The 24,061-nt window shown below is 46.2% G+C and overlaps 1 protein-coding gene across 1 annotated transcript in view; it reads right to left on the reverse strand.

Annotated features, from left to right (window-relative positions):
• The window catches only part of LOC124012674 (receptor-type tyrosine-protein phosphatase U-like), a 259,461-nt gene that overhangs the window by 68,897 nt on the left and 166,503 nt on the right, over positions 1-24,061 (reverse strand). The window contains 5 exon segments of the mRNA XM_046326539.1: positions 1,693-1,807; positions 1,977-2,155; positions 5,600-5,771; positions 13,249-13,364; positions 19,839-19,920. Of these exon segments, the coding sequence (XP_046182495.1) occupies positions 1,693-1,807; positions 1,977-2,155; positions 5,600-5,771; positions 13,249-13,364; positions 19,839-19,920 (664 nt within the window).

A 24,061-nucleotide genomic window follows, 5' to 3' on the forward strand; every position in this document is an offset into this window, starting at 1 on the left:
GCTCAGGTTAAAAAGGTAAGTAAAAGAAAACACGTGTTTTCAATAGCTGGATACCCGACCAAAAATCATAATGCTATTCAAATAGTGAAATCATTTCCAACCCCCATCCCTATACTACATCAGTTAAAACTGGAGAGGGGTTCATGAAAAGTCTTCTCTCTGGGGACGTAGCTGCATTAAAAAAAAGAATATAAAATAGCACCAGATGAATGTGTTTTATAGGCAAGGGCTGCTTCTAGCCCAAAACTTTCTGAGCTGGACAGGAAGAGGGGATATGAGACAGAATGATCTACAGCATGAGTGTCAAACATACGGTCCGTGGGCCGGATCCAGCCCACGATCCAATCCAGCCCACGCGGGGATCCAATCCAGCCCACGCGGGGATCCAATCCAGCCCACGCGGGGATCTAATCCAGCCCACGCGGGGATCCAATCCAGCCCACGCGAGGATCCAATCCAGCCCACGCGAGGATCCAATCCAGCCCACGCGGGGATCCAATCCAGCCCACGCGGGGATCCAATCCAGCCCACGCGGGGATCCAATCCAGCCCACGCGGGGATCCAATCCAGCCCACGCGGGGATCCAATCCAACCCACGCGGGGATCCAATCCAACCCACGCGGGGTCCAATCCAGCACACGCGGGGGTCCAATCCAGCCCGCGGGGCGTCAAATCCAGCCAACGCGGGGATCCAATCCAGCCCACGCGGGGGGATCCAATCCAGCCCACGTGGGGATCTAATCCAACCCACATGGGGATCCAATCCAGCCCACGCGGGGATCCAATCCAACCCACGCGGGGATCCAATCCAACCCACAGATGGGGAAATAAAAATGACTTTAAAATGACTAAAACCAACAGTGTTGAAATGAAAATGGGCCTATATTCATATTTTCTCCACTGTCCTGCTCACTAAAAATCACTAGACAATCAGGGAGTATTACAAATTCAAAATACAATGGATAGAGGACAAATTTGGGCACATTTTTTTGGCAAGGCAATATAACCAATATTCATTGCGCCCTCCGGACCTTGTTGAAGTCCGAACACTAAATGAGTTAGACTTGACACCCCTGATCTAGAGTGTGTAGTGTCACAGGGGCTCTCTCTGCTCTCTCCCCTGAGATTGAGGCTCAGATCTGGGCATGGGGAGCAGACAGGAGGTGGGCGGCTGGGGCCTCGTGACAGGAAGGATCAGAGACTATGATAGATGACACGACGTCATGTCGGTCTACTTGACACATCTACAGGGAGCTGTTTCATAAAGATGAGCGCTGAGCGCTGGGGAGGGTAAGTACAGATAAGTGTGTGTGTGGTGTGTGTACGTGAGGGGGAGTGTAGTGGTTGCAGAACCTTCACTCTACCATATAATTAAATCAACACATCATTTAAGTGTACCTATCCATGCATACACACCAGCTTCTAAAGAGGTACCTACGTATATATCAGCCACTGAGCACTATAATCCACACACACATCCTCTCAACCGGTGGACAGCACGCCATTAGAGTATATGTTTGGATTTTGTTGCCCTGGTGTTATGGAGCATGTTATTATATGTGATCTCTCAGTGCCGTTCCTGAAGGGATAAACAAAGTTGAAGGAATGGTATAGATAAGAGTAGACTAGAGTAGAACAGAATAGAACAGAAGCTAGGTTTGGGTTTAGACCCATTCAGTCCCCCTAGCTCACCTGCACACTTGGTCCTGCTGACCAGGGGAGGTCCAGGCGCCCCTGTGCCTCCCTCCCCTGGCCGGGTCAGTAAAACACTGATACGGTACTCTGTGTCCGGCTCCAGATGCCACACCTTACAATAGAACAGAGTAGGAAAGTGTTTATTCAACGTTAATGGTTTTTTTGGACTGTAACGGCAAAGTAATTCAGGGTTCTTTAATAACTGTCTTTAAGAGCCTGTAAAGAATGCTGAATGGCAAATGAACTTCTATGCGTACACACACGAGCAGACAGACACAAACCTTATACGTGAGCGAGCCCACACCGTGTGTCTCCGACCATGGCGATTGGCTGGCCCGGTACTCGATCTCACGGCGGATAACAGGGCCATCCCCCACGATGGAGTTGGTGTTGAGTTGAATGATCAGGTAGGTGGGGCCAGCCCGGAGCAGCTGGGGGGGAGCGATGGGGGTGGGGGGCACTGCCAGGGTGAAGGACGGGGGAGAGGCCAGAGTACAGTGTTATACAGAGGACTTTTGAATGACTAAGTGAGTGCATGCAGGGGCATAGTGAAGGTTAAAACAAAAGGCCTTTTACACAATATTGACATATACGGTCCTTGACGAAGTGAACACTTTTTTTTATTTATCCGTTATTTTACCAGGTAAGTTGACTGAGAAAACATTCTCATTTGTAGCAACAACCTGGAGAATAGTTACAGGGGAGAGGAGGGGGATGAATGAGCCAATTGTAAACTGGAGATTATTAGGTGACCGTGATGGTTTGATGGACAGATTGGGAATTTTGCCAGGACACCGGGGTTAACACCCCTACTCTTACAATAAGTGCCATGGGATCTTTAATGACCTCAGAGAGTGAGGACACCCGTTTAACATCCCATCCGAAAGATGGCACCCTACACAGGGCAGTGTCCCTAATCACTGCCCTGGGGCATTGGGATATTGTTTTAGACCAGAGGAAAGAGTGCCTCCTACTGGCCCTCCAACACCACTTCCAGCAGCATCTGGTCTCCCATCCAGGAACTGACCAGGACCAACGCTGCTTAGCTTCAGAGGCAAGCCGGCAGTGGTTTGAAGGGTGGTATGCTGCTGGTTAACAAAATAACTGAGACAATGGTTTAGTAGCACTGTCTACCGTCTGTCAACTCCTCCTTTCTATCCTCAACAATATAAAAACAAATCTATGTGATCCGGCTAATTATAAAATAATCCGCAATCGTTGTCAAATGAACAGAGATATCCAGCGTTCCATAGTCGTATGCCAAAAATATACATTTCCACAAAGCATTTCCACAGAAGAAGCAACAACTCTCTTCTCTCGCAAAGAAAAAACAAGGCATGTTTCATGCTTTTCTTGTTTAGAATTTCCCTAGACTTGTTTCTGCTTGGTTAGAGCGTTGACTCACACAATCTTTTAAGATTGTGATTTCTGAGAGGCACTTGAAGGGAAGGGAATGTTCAATTTTCACCATAATGAACGTGATTTTTTTGCGTGAGTGATTGCGTGTGCAATTCTGCATGGCCTTTCAACGTTAGACAAAGAGACACACACATTACAGCAACATGTCCTGTGAAAAACACTGTTTACACAGAGTACATACAGTGGGGCAAAAAAAGTATTTAGTCAGCCACCAATTGTTCTCCCACTTAAAAAGATGAGAGAACTGTAATTTTCATCATAGGTACACTTCAACTATGACAGACGAAATGAGAAAAACAAATCCAGAAAATCACATTGTCTGATTTTTTATGAATTTATTTGCAAATTATGGTGGAAAATAAGTATTTGGCCAGCTACAAACAAGCAAGATTTCTGGCTCTCACAGACCTGTAACTTCTTCTTTAAGAGGCTCTTCTGTCCTCCACTTGTTACCTGTATTAATGGCACCTGTTTGAACTTGTTATCAGTATAAAAGACACCTGTCCACAACCTAAAACAGTCACACTCCAAACTCCACTATGGCCAAGACCAAAGAGCTGTCAAAGGACACCAGAAACAAAATTGTAGACCTGCACCAGGCTGGGAAGACTGAATCTGCAATAGGTAAGCAGCTTGGTTTGAAGAAATCAACTGTGGGAGCAATTATTAGGAAATGGAAGACATACAAGACCACTGATAATCTCCCTCGATCTGGGGCTCCACGCAAGATCTCACCCCGTGGGGTCAAAATGATCACAAAAACGGTGAGCAAAAATCCCAGAACCACACGGGGGGACCTAGTGAATGACCTGCAGAGAGCTGGGACCAAAGTAACAAAGCCTACCATCAGTAACACACTACGCCGCCAGGGACTCAAATCCTGCAGTGCCAGACGTGTCCCCCTGCTTAAGCCAGTACATGTCCAGGCCCGTCTGAAGTTTGCTAGAGAGCAATTGGATGATCCAGAAGATGATTGGGAGAATGTCATATGGTCAGTTGAAACCAAAATATAACTTTTTTGGTAAAAACTCAACTCGTCGTGTTTGGAGGACAAAGAATGCTGAGTTGCATCCAAAGAACACCATACCTACTGTGAAGCATGGGGGTGGAAACATCATGCTTTGGGGCTGTTTTTCTGCAAAGGGACCAGGACGACTGATCCGTGTAAAGGAAAGAATGAATGGGGCCATGTATCGTGAGGTTTTGAGTGAAAACCTCCTTCCATCAGCAAGGGCATTGAAGATGAAACGTGGCTGGGTCTTTCAGCATGACAATGATCCCAAACACACCGCCTGGGCAATGAAGGAGTGGCATCGTAAGAAGCATTTCAAGGTCCTGGAGTGGCCTAGCCAGTCTCCAGATCTCAACCCCATAGAAAATCTTTGGAGGGAGTTGAAAGTATGTGTTGCCTGACAACAGCCCCAAAACATCACTGCTCTAGAGGAGATCTGCATGGAGGAATGGGCCAAAATACCAGCAACAGTGTGTGAAAACCTTGTGAAGACTTACAGAAAACGTTTGACCTCTTGTCATTGCCAACAAAGGATATATAACAAAGTATTGAGATAAACTTTTGTTATTGACCAAATACTTATTTTCCACCATCATTTGCAAATCCATTCATTAAAAATCCTACAATGTGATTTTATGGATTTGTTTTTCTCATTTTGTCTGTCATAGTTGAAGTGTACCTATGATGAAAATTACAGGCCTCTCTCATCTTTTTAAGTGGGAGAACTTGCACAATTTGTGGCTGACTAAATACTTTTTTGCCCCACTGTATGTACATAGGTGAAAGAATGTTTCCACGTGTTTCCACAATAGAACGTAGAACAGAGAAGATTTTGCTTGTTCAGAACACATTTCCTATGTGTGTGTGCATTTTAACATGTGTTTATGTGTGTGTGTGTGTGTGTGTGTGTGTGTCCATGCGATTGACTAAGTGAGCCAGTGCTTGTGTGCATGTCGAACATAAAGAGAAGCTGTTGGAAGTTGCTGGGTGGGGACGGAGGTAGGACATATGGAGGAGGGCATTAAGATATCCCAGAATGGTAGCTAGGTGTCATGGTCGGTTAGTGGTGTCTTAGGGGAGGTGGTGTGTGGCGCAGTGTGCTACAGGACAAACGTGCTGTGTGTGTGTGTGTGTGTGTGTGTGTGTGTGTGTGTGTGTGTGTGTGTGTGTGTGTGTGTGTGTGTGTGTGTGTGTGTGTGTGTGTGTGTGTGTGTGTGTGTGTGTGTGTGTGTGTGTGTGTGTGTGTGTGTGTGTGTGTGTGTGTGTGTGTGTGTGTGTGGACTGACCTTCATGTCTTAAAGTAATGTCAGATCTTAAAGTAATGATTGACTGTTGTTGTGTAAACAAAGACACATTATACGACATAACATCGTCAATTGCTAGACATGTTTCCACTGTGTACCGGACACATATTTACGATACTATGCTGTACACACTGCATAAACATGACTATACGGACTGGCCGTACTATACCTCTGACAATGAGTTCGGCGAAGTTGGACACGGCAGCTCCGCGTGCGGACTCTGTGATGCAGCGATACAGGTCCTGCTCCCCTCTCTCAGCCTCCACTTGGAAGGTGGCCATGAGACGCTTGTGGCTCAGACGCTGGATAGAGGACGCCGCCACAACCACACCGTTGCGACGCTGCAGAGAGAGAGAGAGAGAGAGTGGAGCAGGGAGGGGAGGCAGGGAGGGAGAGAGTCACGCTAACTGACCCATACACAGGTGATCATCTTTACCTGTGTAGACACCACCTCTGTCACTGCCCATGAAAACACTCAAAACACACAGTCACATAGAGAGAGAGAGTCAGGTTACCCTAACTAACCTTCCCAGACAGTTATGTTTATTATAATGTACAGTACCAGTCAAATGTTTGGACACACATACTCATTCAAGGGTTTTTCTTTGTTTTTACTACTATCTACATAGTGAAGACATCTAAAATATCATATTTTACACGATAACATCTATATTTTAGTTTCTTCAATGTAGCCACCTGTAACGATCGTTGTCCTCCTCGGATGAGGAATATGAAGGATCGGACCAATGCGCAGCGTGGTAAGTGTTCATGTTATTTATTTGAACAGAAACACTAAACAAAATAACAAAGAGAGTGAAACGAAAATGAAACAGTTCTGTATGGTGAAACACAGACACAGAAAACAACTACCCACAACCCATAGTGGGAAAACAGGCTGCCTAAGTATGGTCCTCAATCAGAGACAACGATCGACAGCTGCCTCTGAATGGGAACCATACCAGGCCAAACACAGAAATACAAAACATAGAATACAAAACATTCAATGTCCACCCCAACTCATGCCCTGACCAAACTAAAACAGAGACATAAAAAGGAACTAAGGTCAGGATGTGACACCACCCTTTGCTTTAATGACAGCTTTGCACACTCTAGGTATTCTCTCAACCAGCTTCATGAGGAATGCATTTCCAACAGTCTTGAAGGTGTTCTCACATATGCCTAGCACTTGTTGAAAGGTTTTCCTTCACTCCGTGGTCCAACTCATCCCAAACCATCTCAATTGAGTTGATGTCAGGTGAATCTGGAGTTCAGGTCATCTGATGCAGCACTCCATCACTCTGCTTCTTGGTCAAATAGCCCTTACACAGCCTGGTACGGCAACTGCTCCGCCCTCAACCGTAAGGCTCTCCAGAGGGTAGTGAGGTCTGCACAACGCATCACCGGGGGAAACTATCTGCCCTCCAGGACACCTACACCACCCGATGTTACAGGAAGGCCATAAAGATCATCAAGGACATCAACCACCCGAACCATTGCCTGTTCACCCCACTATCATCCAGAAGGCGAGGTCAGTACAGGTGCATCAAAGCTGGGACCGAGAGACTGAAAAACAGCTTCTATCTCAAGGCCATCAGACTGTTAAACAGCCACCACTAACATTGAGTGGCTGCTGCCAACACACTGTCATTGACACTGACTCAACTCCAGCCACTTTAATAATGGGAATTGATGGGAAATGATGTAAATATATCACTAGCCACTTTAAACAATGCTACATTATATAATGTACTTACCCTACATTATTAATCTCATATGCATACGTATATACTGTACTCTATATCATCTACTGCGACCACCCATACATAGAATGTATGCACACATGGCTGTAAGTCGCTTTGGATAAAAGCGTCTGCTAAATGGCATATATTATTATTATTATTATTACATGTATCACTAGCCACTTTAACTATGCCACTTTGTTTACTTTGTCTACATACTCATCTCATATGTATATACTGTACTCGATACCATCTACTGTATGCTGCTCTGTACCATCACTCATTCATATATCCTTATGTACATATTCTTTATCCCCTTACACTGTGTATAAGACAGTCGTTTTGGAATCGTTAGTTAGATTACTTGTTGGTTATCACTGCATTGTCGGAACTAGAAGCACAAGCATTTCGCTACACTCGCATTAACATCTGCTAACCATGTGTATGTGACAAATAAAATTTGATTTGATTTGTTAGGTCATTGTCCTGTTGAAAAACAAATGATAGTCCCACCTAGCGCAAACCAGATGGGATGGCGTATCGCTGCAGAATGCTGTGGTAGCCATTCTTGTTAAGTGTGCCTTGAATTCTAAATACATCACTGACAGTGTCACCAGTGAAGCACCATCACACCTCCTACTCCATGCTTCATGTGGGAACCACACATGCGGAGATCATCTGTTCACCTACTCTGCGTCTCACAAAGACACAGCAGTTCAAACCAAAATTCTCAAATTTGGACTCATTAGACCAAAGGACAGATTTCCATCGGTCTAATGTTCATTGCTTGTGTTTCTTGGATCAAGCAAGTATCGTCTTCTTATAGGTGTCCTTATTGGTGTCCTTTAGTAGTGGTTTCTTTGCAGTAACATGAAGACCTGACTCACGCAGTCTGAACAGTTGATGTTGAGATGTGTCTGTTACTTGAACTCGGTGAAGCATTTATTTGGGCTGCAATCTGAGGTGCAGTTAACTCTAATGAACTTATCCTCTGCAGCGGAGGTAACTCTGGGTCTTCCTTTCCTGTGGCAGTCCTCATGAGAGCCAGTTTCATATATCCTATGTGTGTGTGCATTTTAACATGTGTGTTTATGTGTGTTTATGTGTGTGTGTGTGTGTCGTGTGATTGACTAAGTGTGCCAGTGCTTGTGTGCGTGTCTCATCATGAGGAAAACTGTTAGAAGTGATTGGGTGGGGAAGGAGGCAGAGTGTGTGTGTGTGTGTGTGTGTGTGTGTGTGTGTGTGTGTGTGTGTGTGTGTGTGTGTGTGTGTGTGTGTGTGTGTGTGTGTGTGTGTGTGTGTGTGTGTGTGTGTGTGTGTGTGTGTGTGTGTGTGTGTGTGTGTGTGTGTGTGTGTGTGTGTGTGTGTGTGGACGGACCTTCATGTCTTAAAGTAATGTCAGATCTTAAAGTAATGATTGACTGTTGTTTCCCTATGCTTATTTGAGCTGTTCTTGCCATAATATGGACTTGGACTTTTACCAAATAGGGCTATCTTCTGTATACCACACCTACCTTGTCAAAACAAAACACAACTGATTGGCTCAAACACATTAAGAAGGAAAGATATTTCACAAATGAACTTTTAACAAGGCACACCTGTTAAATGCATTCCAGGTGACTACCTCATGAAGCTGGTTGCGAGAACGCCAATATTGTGCAAAACTGTCATCAAGGTAAAAGGTGGCTATTTGAAGAATCTCAAATATTAAATATACTTTGATTTGTTGAACACTTCTTTGGTTACTACATGATTCCATATGTCTTATTTCATAGTTTTGATGTCTTCACAATTATTCTACGACGTAAACAACTAGTACAAATAAAGTAAATCCCTGGAATGAGAAGGTGTGTCCTAACTTTGAACTGTTACTGTATGTGTGGCCATGAGATATAGCTCTCCATAATGGGATTGTGAGTGGGAAGGAAGGAGAGAGACAGGGAGACGATGAGGGACAGATGAGGGAACCATGGGAGGTGGAGATAATAAATACATGATATATGTCATAGCTAACATCTTGGCATGGGGAGGTTGCATGCCGGGCTCCTGACAGAGCTGTCACACACATCCATACACGCACACACGCAGACAACCCATACTAATATGCTCGAGGCAGAAGAGTGCTCGGATCAACGAGGGGAACAGGAAATGACAACGTGTTGCCTGTCACACACACACACACACTCAAAGCGTGACGTTTTTCCAGGTGCAGGAGGCTATATGCTGCTCCTCTCTCAGAATAATGTTTCCAGGATGTTATATCAACGAGCCCATTTCTCGTCATGCTTTTCACCAGTAAGTGTCTGGGGAGAGCGGACATTTGCTCAAAAGTATGAAACTGCTTATGCGAGTAATATAGCATAAATGTATAGATTATTGCCTCAGAGACAATGTTAGTGGTTGTGAAAAGTATAATAGGGTTTTAGGGGGGGGGGGGGGGGGGTTCAGCTATCAGCCACAGCCCCATCACATCTCAATGTACATTCATTCAGTCAAAACAAACAGACAATCCTACAGATTGTCATACAAATGAAAACATCCAGTATTAAACCTGTTTGTCTTCCATCTCTCCCCCTCTCTTCCCCTAAGCCCCATATCACACCATAATGAGTTTCTGTGGTAAATCATTCATTAATTCAGGATTTCCAACTGAACACAAACAAATGTGGACGTTGTCTAAAGATCTAAACAGAATCAGAAACAGAACAAGCATAACTCTCTGATAGAAAGGCAAAAGAAGGCAATACAGAGGAATTGAATAAGAATTCTTACGCAAACAATTTGTTTGGACTATTTAAACACACATGAGTGAGGAGAAAACACTCAGTAGGTCTAGAGAGATTCCCCTCACAGCAGAGGAGATCAAACAGAAAGTAGCAATTACTGTTAATGAGAATAAGAGAGAAACACGCGCATGCGCACACACGCACACACACACACACACACACACACACACACACACACACACACACACACACACACACACACACACACACACACACACACACACACACACACACACACACACACACACACACACACACACACACACACACACACACACACAATTACAGAGTTGAGGAGAGAAAAACAGAGACACGTGGAGTTAAGATTGGAACAGTACACAGCCAATACATTAGCAGAAGACAATAACGGGTTGGGGAAACATATTGTTCCTCCCTGCTGTTACCAATCTGTTCTAACCTTCGTGAGTAGAGAGTCAGAGCAAACGTTGGAATCCGGTTTCAACTGGGAGACTAGAGCTCAGTTCACCGTATGTGTATTGAGTAAAACGTGTTCAATCCTATATGGGTGTTAATACTGTCATGCATTCTTGTAGAAGAGATGCACTTCAACCAGGGCGGCCCATCCATTAGGGCGTTAGGGGCTTGTATTGGATTGTATGGATTGTATTGCCAGCTACTACATTGCTTGCTATTGGGGAAGACAGCAGCATTGAAATTGCAGGATTTCATCACATGATTTTCACAGAGCAAAGTAATAATAATAATATGCCATTTAGCAGACGCTTTTATCCAAAGCGACTTACAGTCATGTGTGCATACATTCTACGTATGGGTGGTCCCGGGAATCAAACCCACTACCCTGGCGTTACAAGCACCATGCTCTACCAACTGAGCTACAGAAGGACCACCCTGGGGTGCTGAATTGCACAGGTCTTCTGGGTCTTCTCCATCAGGTACTAAACAGATGCGATGAACTTGTAAATAAATATTCATGACCCATCAACGGTCGTAGGACATAGCGGTACACCAGATAAAACCTGGATCTGGTGCTCTGGCTACCGGCAATCTGCTTGTTGCCTTTTCCCTGTGCTTGTGTCACCAACGCACTTATGAGCGCTGCTCGTTCTAAAAAAAAACTTTTTGTAACTTAAACAGTGGCAACGTGTGCAGCAGTGGTGATTTTTTTTACATGCAAAAGTGAAATATGTGTATCTGACACCACCCCAAACAGTGTGTGTGTGTGTGTGTGGGCCTGGTTGTCCATGTGAGACTGTATGTGTTTGTCTGTGTCTGCGTCAGAAAACAACAGAAAGGATTAAACTGGTAGGTTGTTGAACTCTTGAAAGAGGACAGGCTTTGGATACAAAATACTTCAATACAGAAGACAGAAAGAGAGGAGGAGAGGAGACGGAAAGAAAATGGAGGAATGCGTCGTCTTCCCTCCTGCCGTCCTTCTTTCCTCATCGATCTTTTCAAAGGCACTTAGCTTCAACGATGCAGAGAGAGAGAGAGTGGAGTCTTTCAGACCCAGGTTCCAGTTAACTGATATTAGCTCAAATTCATGCAGCAGAAATGTAAACCATTTTGAGAGATTACGTCATGAAGGAATATGAGTAACTATCAACTAGCAAACCAAAAGGCCACACAAACAGTAGTCTGCATGCAGGGACCCGGCCCTCTGTGTTTGATGATGTCATACTGCTGGGTCTATATTTAATTCACTGAAGTATAAATCAGACGTCATAGAAAGAACAGCACACTTCTATGAATTTATAAATCTAGAATCATTGATGGTGAAACTGCCAAGTCTGTTTGCAATATTCCAACAACAAAGTAACAGTAAACAACATTGTGCGCTTGATAGAGCATCAGCATATGGAACGCATTTTTATTACCACACGAAGCAACACTCCCCTCTCTGCTTCGTCAACAAAACTATAACAACAGCCATGGGGCGGAGAGTGGCTGTTTTCCCTGATGAGGATTCCATATTTAAGCCCGAAGGAAAGCAACAGTCAGTCTATACTCTCTTCTCCGTCAGTCTGTACTCTCATCTCCATCAGTCTGTCTGTACTCTCTTCTCCGTCAGTCTGTACTCTCATCTCCATCAGTCTGTCTGTACTCTCTTCTCCATCAGTCTGTACTCTCATCTCCATCAGTCTGTCTGTACTCTCTTCTCCATCAGTCTGTACTCTCTTCTCCATCAGTCTGTCTGTACTCTCTTCTCCATCAGTCTGTCTGTACTCTCTTCTCCATCAGTCTGTACTCTCTTCTCCATCAGTCTGTCTGTATTCTCTTCTCCATCAGTCTGTACTCTCATCTCCATCAGTCTGTCTGTACTCTTCTCCATCAGTTTGTCTGTACTCTCTCCTCCATCAGTCTGTCTGTACTCTCTTCTCCATCTGTCTGTAATCTCTCCTCCATCAGTCTGTCTGTACTCTCTTCTCCATCAGTCTGTACTCTCTCCTCCTTCAGTCTGTCTGTACTCTCTCCTCCATCCGTATGTCTGTACTCTCTCCTCCATCAGTCTGTCTGTACTATCTCCTCCATCAGTCAATACACGCTCCTCCTTCAGTCTGTCTGTACCCTCTCCTTCATCAGTCTGCACTCTCTCCTCCATCAGTGTGTACTCTCTTATCCATCAGTCTGTACACTCTTCTCCATCAGTCTGTACTCTCTCCTCCATCAGTCTGTACTCTCTCTTCCATCAGTCTGTACTCTCTTCTCCATCAGTCGGTACTCTCTCCTCCATCAGTCTGTACTCTCTCTTCCATCAGTCTGTACTCTCTCCTCCATCTGTCTGTACCCTCTCCTCCATCAGTCTGTACTCTCTCCTCTATCCGTCTGTACTCTCTCCTCCATCAGTCTGTACTCTCTCCTCCAACAGTCTGTCTGTACTCTCTTCTCCATCAGTCTGTCTGTACTCTCTCCTCCATCAGTCTGTACTCTCTTCGACATCAGTATGTCTGTACTCTCTCCATCATCAGTCTGTACTCTCTCCTCCATCAGTCTGTACATACTCTCTTCTCCATCAGTCTGTCTGTACTCTCTCCTCCATCAGTTTGTCTGTACTCTCTTCTCCATCAGTCTGTCTGTACTCTCTCCTCCATCAGTCTGTACTCTCTCCTCCATCAGTCTGTCTGTACTCTCTCCTCCATCAGTAATGTCTCCATTTACGTGTGTCTTGTAGGTGGCAATACCTGCAAACACACACACACACACACACTCACACACACACACACACACACACACACACACACACACACACACACACACACACACACACACACACACACACACACACACACACACACACACACCTCCATCCTTACCTCCAGTAGGAAGGGTTCTGTCTCTGTAGTTTTGCCCGTGGCAACACACTGGAAGGTGGCATTCTGCCCTGCATTGACCTCCACATCCCCCAGCCGAGAGAAGTGGGGAACCTTGTCTGTAGAGAGAGAGAGAGAGATCCTCTGTGATACTGATGCACTGACAGTTCCTTATTATCATATGACTACACACACACACACTCCTCCATCCTTACCTCCAGTAGGAAGGGTTCTCTGTCTCACACACACACAGAGGACGAGAACATCAGTGCAGCAAAGCTCTCCCAGTCATGCCTGTGGGCAGTGACTTCACGAAGACACAGGCTGCTCAACCAAACTTAGTTTCTCCTCTCAGAGTTCTATAGTATGTGAGAAGGCTTTCTCTCCCAGTCACAGACATTAGAATGCCTGCAGTGCAACTGTAAGCATTACTCTTATATACTGTAAGTACACTTATGAGAACAGCTATACATTATTCCTTTCAGACACTTCAACGTCTTTATCAACACATCAATCAACACATCACTTCAGCGTTATTCTGTGTTCTATCCCTTCTTAACAGTTCAATTGCATTCTTAGGCCACAATTCTCCCCTAGTAAAGGCTGTAAGAAAATGTACACTGAAAAATATCATACAGAAGAAATTCTAAGAAAAATGTACAGACTGGTGAGACTCCTGTGGTTTCCATATCCTAGTTTTTCTCTTGCCTCACTGTTCCAAAGAGTTAGCTAGCTGTACCTTGTATTGTGTGCTTTGTGGAGCATAGCAATTGTCACGAACGTCGTCTTGGAAATGACCGGACCAAGGTGCAGCGTGGTGAGCGTACATTTTCTCTTTATTTAAAATGGCACCAACAAAACAAGAAACAACCAAATGAATGTGATGCTTACGAGGGTTATACAGGCCACAACAAAGACAACTACCCACAACTAAGGTGGCAAAACAGGCTGCCTAAGTATGATTCCCAATCAGAGACAACGACAGTCAGCTGTCCCTGATTGAGAACCATACCCGGCAAAAACATAGAAACCGAAAACACAGAAATAAAGAAACTAGCATGCCCACCCTAGTCACACCCTGGCCTAGCCAAAATAGAGAATGAAAGCCTCTCTATGGTCAGGGCGTGACAGGTGCGGACCCCGGCTGCAAAACCTGACTCTATAGGGGAGGGTCTGGGTGGGCATCTACTTCGGTTGCGGCTCCGGTGCGGGACGCAGACACCACTCCACCTCTGGCTCCCCCCACTTTGGTGGTGCCTCTGGACTGGGGACCCACGTTGCAGGACCCGGACTGGGGACCCTCGCTGCTGCAGGCCCTGGACTGGGGACCCTCATTGCAGGCCCCAGACTGGAGACTCTCGCTGCAGGAACCGGACTGGGGATCGTCGCTGGAGGCTCCGGACTGGGGACCGTCGCTTGAGGCTCCGCACTGGAGGCTGTCACTGCAGGCTCCGGACCATGGATCAATACTGGAGGCTTCGTGCCATGGATCCTCACTGCAGGCTCCGGGCCATGGATCATCACTGGAGGCTTCGTGCCATGGATCATCACTGCAGGCTCCGGGCCATGGATCAATACTGGGGGTTTCGTGCCATGGATCCTCACTGCAGGCTGCGGGCCATGGATCATCACTGGAGGCTTCGTGCCATGGATCATCACTGGAGGCTTCGTGCCATGGATCATCACTGGAGGCTTTGGGCCATGGATCATCACTGGAGGCTTCGTGCCATGGATCATCACTGGAATGAGGAGACGTATGGGCAGCCTGGTGCGTGGAGCTGCCACTGGGCTTACCAGGCTGGGGAGACATACAGGTGGCCTGGTTCTGGGAGCAGGGACAGGACTCACCAGGCTGGGGAGACATACAGGAGGCCTGGTTCTGGGAGCAGGCACAGGACTCACCAGGCTGTGAGAAATACTGGAGGCTTGGTTCTTGGAGTAGGCACCGGATACACTGGGCCGTGGAGGCGCACTGGAGGTCTCGAGCGTAGAGCCGGCACAACACATCCTGGCTGGATGGTTATTTTCACCCGGCAAATGCGGGGCGCTGGCACAGGTCACACTGGGCTGTGCAGACGCACCGACGACAGTGCGCAGTTCCGGCGCAGGATATCCTGGGCCGTAGAGACACACAGGCGGCCAGATGTGCTGAGCCGGCACCATCTGTCCTGGCTGGATGTTTACTTTAGCCCTTCCGATATGGAAAGCTGGAATGTAGCGCACCGGGCTGTGAACGCGCACTGGAGACACTGTGTGCTCCACTGCATAACACGGTGCCTGACCAGTACCACGCTCCCTACGGTAAGCATGAGGAGTTGGCTCAGGTCTCCAACCTGACTTTTTGGGGGAGTGGCCTCCTGGTTTTTCGTGCCAGCCGTGACCCTGTGTAATCCTGGGCCCTTTTACTCGCTGCCTCCGCCTTCCTCACTGCTTCCACCTGCTTGGTCCGTTTGTGGTGGGTAGTTCTGTCACGAACGTCGTCTTGGAAATGACTGGACCAAGGTGCAGCATGGTGAGGGTACATTTTCTCTTTATTTAAAATGTCGCCAACAAAACAAGAAACAACAAAACGAATGTGATGCTTACGAGGGCTATACAGGCCACTAACAAAGACAACTACCCACAATTAAGGTGGCAAAACAGGCTGCCTAAGTATGATTCCCAATCAGAGACAACGATAGACAGCTGTCCCTGATTGAGAACCACACCCGGCCAAAACATAGAAACCAAAAACACAGAAATAAATAATCTAGAATGCCCACCCTAGTCACACGCTGGCCTAGCCAAAAGAGAGAATAAAAGCCTCTCTATGGCCAGGGCGCGACAGCAATAGAAGAAGACAGTTAGAACACACTAGTCCAGTAAAGTGCTGGTGCATAATTGCATCTACAGTATCTGAAATCACAGGGATTTGATTTGATGTTTTCTAACCTGTACGAGATCCCATCAAACTGCTTTGAATGGCTACAATGGTTTCTCTGGGTTCTGCCTCAGCTCTACAATGAGGACAAAACTCTAAAGGGGTGCTAGTAGTCAGACATCTATAAAAGCTGGTTAGTACATACCTGTAGTCTGCTTTATAGAATACTATTTAACTTATGACCCTTCTAGATGGGGTAAAAACCTAAACAATAAATTAATACTCTGTACATTACCTGTATTTGACCTGCAATTTAACCTTTGACCTTTGTGCTAGAGACAAATGTTCTTCTTTGCAGTAAAGGTCTAACCTATCACAAGGATGTTCGTATGTTTTCCCTGTGATGTTCAGAGGCAGAGGGACAGTGATCTGAAGTTTGACTATAAATGAGCAAAAAATGTCATAGATGTCATCATTTGATTGATAATCTGACTTCGGTACGTGTATCAAACACCTGGCTCGAAATGTTGAACAGTCGGGTTTATCAACTTAGCAAAAACAGCATACAAAATAGGACATATATATTTTGGAAAGTTAAAATCATGTATTTATGATGTACTTCCTGTACTGTGTCAAACTGACCCAGAACATCACCCGTGTATAGCCTTTAGGAATGTTTAAGGCACTTGGTTCATTGCCTACCTGAGATGTTAAATTCAACTTAGTGAAGAGTGTTTTACATAGTTTTATACTATTCTGATTGGCTGATGCATTGAAATGACGATATCATTTAAATAAACCCATAAAATCTGTACAAATGTTTCCAGTGATTTACCTTAATGGTAGCTCCATACTACAGGAACAATTGTATTATTTGGTGAGCTCTATACAGTAGCAACTCAAGAGGAAAAGGCTGGGAGACAGAAACATTGTAGCACAGAAATAGAAAGTGATACTTTTGCAAGCATGTGGTATTCTTTTACACCTGCAAAGCGAGCCCGTCAGTAGATGTGTGAGTACTTTGCCCAGTTGAGTTTTGTGTGACTATGAACACAACACACTCTATACTGAGAATAATGTGATGAGGCCTTGGTGGTGGCTCAGACTGTACAGAGACGGACTAGTGAACAGATGAAACCCTGTCGTAAGAAACACACACTCGGGAGTGTATCACAGTGCGTCTACTTATTTATCCAGCACCTGCTCAAAACCACTGGGTGTGTGTCCAGTGTGTTCTGTCACTCAGAGGTAAGCAACCACAACCCTTTCCCCCTTCACTTTTACTAGCTTTAGCAGCTTTATTCCTGTTTTTCCGACAGGGGACATAGTGAACATGACTCAACGTTGATGTGCCAGAATTAGCTCGTGTATACGGTTGGTTTACACCTGTTGTCCCTGGGCAGGTGGGGAACGACTTTCAAATAACACGACAACACCACAGTATTTGACGGTCCTTTCTTATCCTGCACGGAAACGTGCGAGGATGATAGGATGAGAGGAAAAGAGAGTGAGGAAAATAGGGAAACACGAAGAGAGGAACAGAAGAGGAGGGGAAGAGAGAGACATCTGTCCAGCTGTCCTCCGTACACCTGACACTCCTATCATGAGTCTCCATGGAAACGGACATCTGCCCACCTCTCTCATTTCTCTTTTCCTCTCTCGTTCTTTTCTCTCTCTCTCTCCAATAAGCGCATCGAGGGACGAGCTGTTGCTAAATTGATTTCTGCACGTAGTTGGTAGTCTTTCAGCACACATGCACGCTAGCTAGTTCAGTCTCTTGGTATGCAGGCCACATTATGCAAGTCACATTTTTACATCCAAACAAACTGCAATTTGATAGAGATTTCATTTGAACGCAACATGTGTTTGGAATAATGATAGTGACACTGGGGAAAATAACAGAAATGTCAAGCATGTTGGAATGTGAATATAAGAGAGACTCGATTTGTATCTCCTGCAGGCCAAACAAGTTATTTCTGCTGCCTTAGGGGGCATCGTGCCAGCTTGGAGTGTGTGTGTGTTCTGTGTGTGTGTGTGTTAAAGAGGTTCCGTGGAGGGCCCTGACAGCCGCAGCATCTCCTAATGAGAGAGTTGATTATTTAATGGGGATGGTGGGGGCCAGGGAGATGACATCTGCATCAGCACCAAGAGACGTACCCGTCAAACATACATTATTCACACACAGAGGGCCCTTGCGACCACTCTAACTCAGCAATGGGTCCCATATAACCGTGGAAATGAACGCATGCTGGCCGACATTCAGGTGACAGAGGCTACGTGTTAAAAGTTTAAGATGAGTTGAGCTTATCTCTGGTGTTTTGGAGGGTTTATGGAGAGAAAGAGAGAGAGAGATGAACTTGTGAATGATTTATAAAGGTCTGGCTGTTTTTAACAGGTGGTAAAAGCTATCTGAATTTCATGAGCTCATTAACGCCCTCCATTATCAGTCATTAACATTTCCTCCCGGTCCGCAGTTTCCGCTTTTCACTGAGGATTATCCCTTTACGGAGAGCCAAGGCAGGGGCCATCTTGGCTCGAGACCAACCGCTAGAGTCCATTACGGATTTGGTTTGCTCAATGTTCCCTGACGTCTACAAGGGTCAGTGGTGGTCAATGGAAACTGTGACAGGCCTCAGCACCACTCCTATACACTCTGTCACACATTGTCAGCACAGCAGAATGAGCTGAGGGCTCTCTGTCTGTATGTCAGCATTACTTGCCATTTGGGACACAGCCTTTCACTGAGCCTGCTCTCCCGTAGAGGTAATGGGTCTGGGGACAGCAGGTGAGTGGCTCAGGAGGAGAACGGTCAGGTACCCTGTAGAGGCATGGGTAGGTAGAGAGGGGCTGCACTGAAGGAGGGAGGTTTTACTGGGGAAATATCTCAAAGAAACACAATGGTGTATCAGACTGCTGTGGGTGAGACAAAGAGGGTCCGCTATAGAGGCAATCGGTCAGGTTTAGAGAAGCAAGGGGGTTTGGGGGGGGGGGGTGAGGGGTGTTTGCACCGAGAGCTAAGGGAGAGGGTGGGGGGATTGCACTAAGGGAGCGGGTTAGCCATAATGGGGAAATCTCTAAGAACATCACCATGTGACATTATGGTCCAGTTAGAGACCTCAGACGACTGCTGTTCTCGTCATGCCTTGGTGGAGAGGAAGAGAAAACAACATGCAACGAGAGTCTGCTGTTTTCTTGGGACAGTGTGTGTGTTTCCTGGAACAGTACATTAGCCTCTGAGAGAGTGGGCTTGTCTTGGTGACCGGGAGAGTGGCGAGCGGAGCGACGTGCTGAGCAGTCAGGAAGATAAAGGTCACCAGCTCACTGCCTGGTGGACCGGAACAAAAGGAGCGGCATAGTGCAGCCGTGGCCATAGGAAATCAGACACGTGTCCACATGCCAGAAGCCTCTCAGAACCTTTGAGAGCAGTGCCTTCGCCTCCGCTGATTATTTTACAAGCCTCTGTCCTTGTCTGTCCAACCAACCATCACAGTCCTGAGACTGTTTGTACACCCCTGAGCGCCCAGACACGCATTTTCCCATATCTTTGTCAAAGGTTACGGGCTCTGTGCTCTGTTCTGAAGTATATTGGTACATTTGTACTTTGGTGCCTTGGTGCATTAATACAGTGCATTGGTGGTATGCTGGGTTAGCTATGTTGGTGTGTAGGGGCAGTGCTTTCTGGGCTGATGTACATTCGGACACAGGTGCTGTACTGTGGTGGGTAGCTACTTACAGCAGGGGTAATTGAGCAGCAGGATGTCGTCAATGGCGATGTAGCCTCGCCGTTCTGCTGAGACCGATGCTTCAAACACCACCTGAGGAGAGACAAGCGGGAGAGATGAGAGGAGAATGGAAGAAAGGATTTCACGTTAGAGAGAGAGAGAGGGGGAAGGACCGGAGGGGGGAGAGGGGGAAGGACCGGGGGGGAGGACCGGAGGGGGGAGAGGGGGAAGGACCGGGGGAGGACCGGAGGGGGGAGAGGGGGAAGGACCGGGGCGGGGGGACCCGGCGGGGGGACCGGAGGGGGTGGAGGGGGAGAGGGGGAAGGACCAGGGGGGAGTACTAATCAAACAGCTTGAATCCACTGAGGCCTGTCTGTGGAGAACCTCTCTACTCAAACATCCATAGTTTAGCAGAGCCCCATAGGACAGCTTCGTTTCACACAGTCATCTCTCTCTCCCACCCTTCCTTTCCCTCCTTCTCTTTCAAACAGCCATCTTTCTTCATCAGAGAACACACACAGAACATTGGACCCGCAGGACTCATTGAGCGCTGCCCAAATCTCTACTCACTCATCTAAATGAATCTAGGCTCATGCTGAGAAACCAAAGTGAATCCCAGATCTCTCCCACAGAGAACCAAAGTGAGTCTGGGCGTCTGAAAAAGAATTACTGCCACAATAACCCATATCGTTTAGTGAGGGACAATTTACTATTTTACTGCAGAGGCACAACAAATAAATTAACGGCGCATGGACATGGGGTTTACTGCATTCATAGATGCCAGACTTTAAATAGCACTTTACATTCAAGTCATTTAGCTGGGCCTGATTGAGCTTTCCTGGCACAATGGAACCAATGCAATAGTCACTGACAAACCACACAGTGTAAAGATCTGCCAATGATCCTAAAAGGTCATCAGAGGTGTAGATAATAGTTGATGTGTTTCACCCACTCACACAGACAATAATACATGAGCTGTGACTGAAACCAGCAGACTCTTGATAGGTCAGATTTCACTATCACACACTCGATGGGCCATGTCAAAAGTAGGATGTCCGTTAGGAAGCAGCCCCAGTGAGTCGCCGTGTTGACAATACATCAGGCTCTAAGTGCCTGGTCTGGATCGATAGAACCACAGATGCATACAGGCCACGCATCCCTGTCTGCTAATATCTTAGTATTCTTCATTCTTATGTGTGGGCCATTAGAGAATCAACTTCTCTATTCATCAGCCGCTGACGCACACCAACGCACGCACACACACGCACAAATATGCACACACACACACACCGCGACACACCCGGCCATTGATTCACTCTCTCAGCACTGCACAGAGCCTAGACCCTACCTCATTATGACTATCAGCATCTGGCTGGACTCAGAGGAGAAAGGGGAAATGTGGGGAAGAGAGACAGAGGGGCAGAGATAGAGAGAAACAGAAAGAGAGAGAGGGGCAGAGATAGAGAGAAACAGAAAGAGAGAGAGGGGCAGAGATAGAGAGAAACAGAAAGAGAGCGAGGGGCAGAACGAGAGTGAGAGAGAAGGAGATGAGAGAGAGAACGAGAGAGGGGGGAGAGAGAGGGTCAGAGATAGAGAGAAAAAGAAAGAGAGAGGGGAGCAGAATGAGAGAGAGAAAGAGAGAGGGAGAGAGAGTGGGGCAGTGATAGAGAGAAAACGAAAGAGAGTGAGGGACAGAGAGAGAGAGAGAGAGAGAGAGAGAGAGAGAGAGAGAGAGAGAGAGAGAGAGAGAGAGAGAGAGAGAGAGAGAGAGAGAAAGAGAGAGAGAGAGAAAGAGAGAGAGAGAGATAGAGAGAGAGAGAGAGAGACAGTCTTTATTATTTTGGAACTTTAGTGTAATGTTTACTGTTAATTTTTCACTTGCTCTGGCAATGTAAACACGTTTCCCTTGCCAATAAAGGCCTTATGTTGAATTGAGAGAGAGAGAGAGAGAGAGAGAGAGAGAGAGAGAGAGAGAGAGAGAGAGAGAGAGAGAGAGAGAGAGAGAGATAGAGAGAGCTAGAGAGAGCTAGAGAGAGAGAGAACTAGAGAGAGAGAGAGAGCTAGAGAGAGAGAGAGAGAGAGAGAGAGCGAGAGAGAGAGAGAGAGAGAGAGAGAGAGAGAGAGAGAGAGAGAGAGAGAGAGAGAGAGAGAGAGAGAGATGGTATCCTCAATGAAATGATCAAATATACAGACAACAAATTCCAATTGGCTATACTAATACGCTTTAACATCATCCTTAGCTCTGGCATCTTCCCCAATATTTGGAACCAAGGACTGATCACCCCAATCCACAAAAGTGGAGACAAATTTGACCCCAATAACTACCGTAAAATATGCGTCAACAGTAACAGTAATCCTCTGCATTATCATTAACAGCAGACTCGTACATTTCCTCAATTAAAATAATGTACTGAGCAAATGTCAAATTGGCTTTTTACCAAATTACCGTACAACAGACCATGTATTCACCCTGCACACCATAATTGACAACCAAACAAACCAAAACAAAGGCAAAGTCTTCTCATGCTTTGTTGATTTCAAAAAAGCCTTCGACTCAATTTGGCATGAGGGTCTGCTATACAAACTGATGGAAAGTGGTGTTGGGGTTAAAACATACGACATTATAAAATCCATGTACACAAACAACAAGTGTGCGGTTAAAACACAAATTTCTTCACATAGGGTCGTGGGGTAAGACAGGGATGCAGCTTAAGCCCCACCCTCTTCAACATATATATCAATGAATTGGCACCGGCACTAGGAAAGTCTGCAGCACCCGGCCTCACCCTACTAGAATCCGAAGTCAAATGTCTACTGTTTGCTAATGATCTGGTGCTTCTGTCACCAACCAAGGAGGGCCTACAGCAGCACCTAGATCTTCTGCACAGATTCTGCCATTCCTGGGCCCTGACAGTAAATCTCAGTAAGACCAAAATAATGGTGTTCCAAAACAGGTCCAGTCGCCAGGACCACAAATACAAATTCCATCTAGACACTGTTGCAGTAGATCACACTAAAAACTATACATACCTTGGCCTAAACATCAGCGCCACAGGTAACTTCCACAAAGCTGTGAACGATCTGAGACACAAGGCAAGAAGGGCTGTCTATGCCATCAAAAGGAACATACAATTTCACATACCAATTAGGATCTGTCTAAAAATACTTGAATCGGTTATAGAACCCATTGCCCTTTATGGTTGTGTCTGGGGTCCGCTCACCAACCAAGAATTCACAAAATGGGACAAACACCAAAATGAAACACTGCATGCAGAATTCTGCAAAAATATCCTCCATGTACAATGTCAAACACCAAATAATGCATGCAGAGCAGAATTAGGCCAATACCTGCTAATTATCAAAATCCATAAAAGATCTGTTAAATTTTACAACCACCTAAAAGGAAGCAAGTCCCAAACCTTCCACAACAAAGCCATCACCTACAGAGAGATGAACCTGGAGAAGAGTCCCCTAAGCAAGCTGGTCCTGGGTATCTGTTCTCAAACACAAACAGACCCCACAGAGCCCCAGGACAGCAACACAATTGGACCCAACCAAGTCACGAGAAAACAAAACAAAACTCCCATGTCTCCTGGTGAAATACCACCGTGTTCCATGACAGCAGCAATATTTGTGACCTGTTGCCGCAAGAAAAGGGCAAACAGTGAAGAACAAACACCTTTGTAAATACAACCCATATTTCTGTTTGTTAATTTTCCCTTTTGTACTTTAACCATTTGCACATCTTTACAACACTGTATTACATTTAAGTCATTTAGCAGACGCTCTTATCCAGAGCGACTTACAAATTGGTGCATTCACCTTATGACATCCAGTAGAACAGTCACTTTACAATAGTGCATCTAAATCTTAAAGGGGGGGGGGGGGGGGCGGGTGAGAAGGATTACTTATCCTATCCTAGGTATTCCTTAAAGAGGTGGGGTTTCAGGTGTCTCCGGAAGGTGGTGATTGACTCCGCTGTCCTGGCGTCGTGAGGGAGTTTGTTCCACCATTGGGGGGGCCAGAGCAGCGAACAGTTCTGACTGGGCTGAGCGGGAACTGTACTTCCTCAGTGGTAGGGAGGCGAGCAGGCCAGAGGTGGATGAACGCAGTGCCCTTGTTTGGGTGTAGGGCCTGATCAGAGCCTGGAGGTACTGAGGTGCCGTTCCCCTCACAGCTCCGTAGGCAAGCACCATGGTCTTGTAGCGGATGCGAGCTTCAACTGGAAGCCAGT

This window comes from Oncorhynchus gorbuscha, linkage group LG24 (genome assembly GCF_021184085.1).
Source record: "Oncorhynchus gorbuscha isolate QuinsamMale2020 ecotype Even-year linkage group LG24, OgorEven_v1.0, whole genome shotgun sequence".
Lineage (NCBI taxonomy): Eukaryota > Metazoa > Chordata > Actinopteri > Salmoniformes > Salmonidae > Oncorhynchus > Oncorhynchus gorbuscha.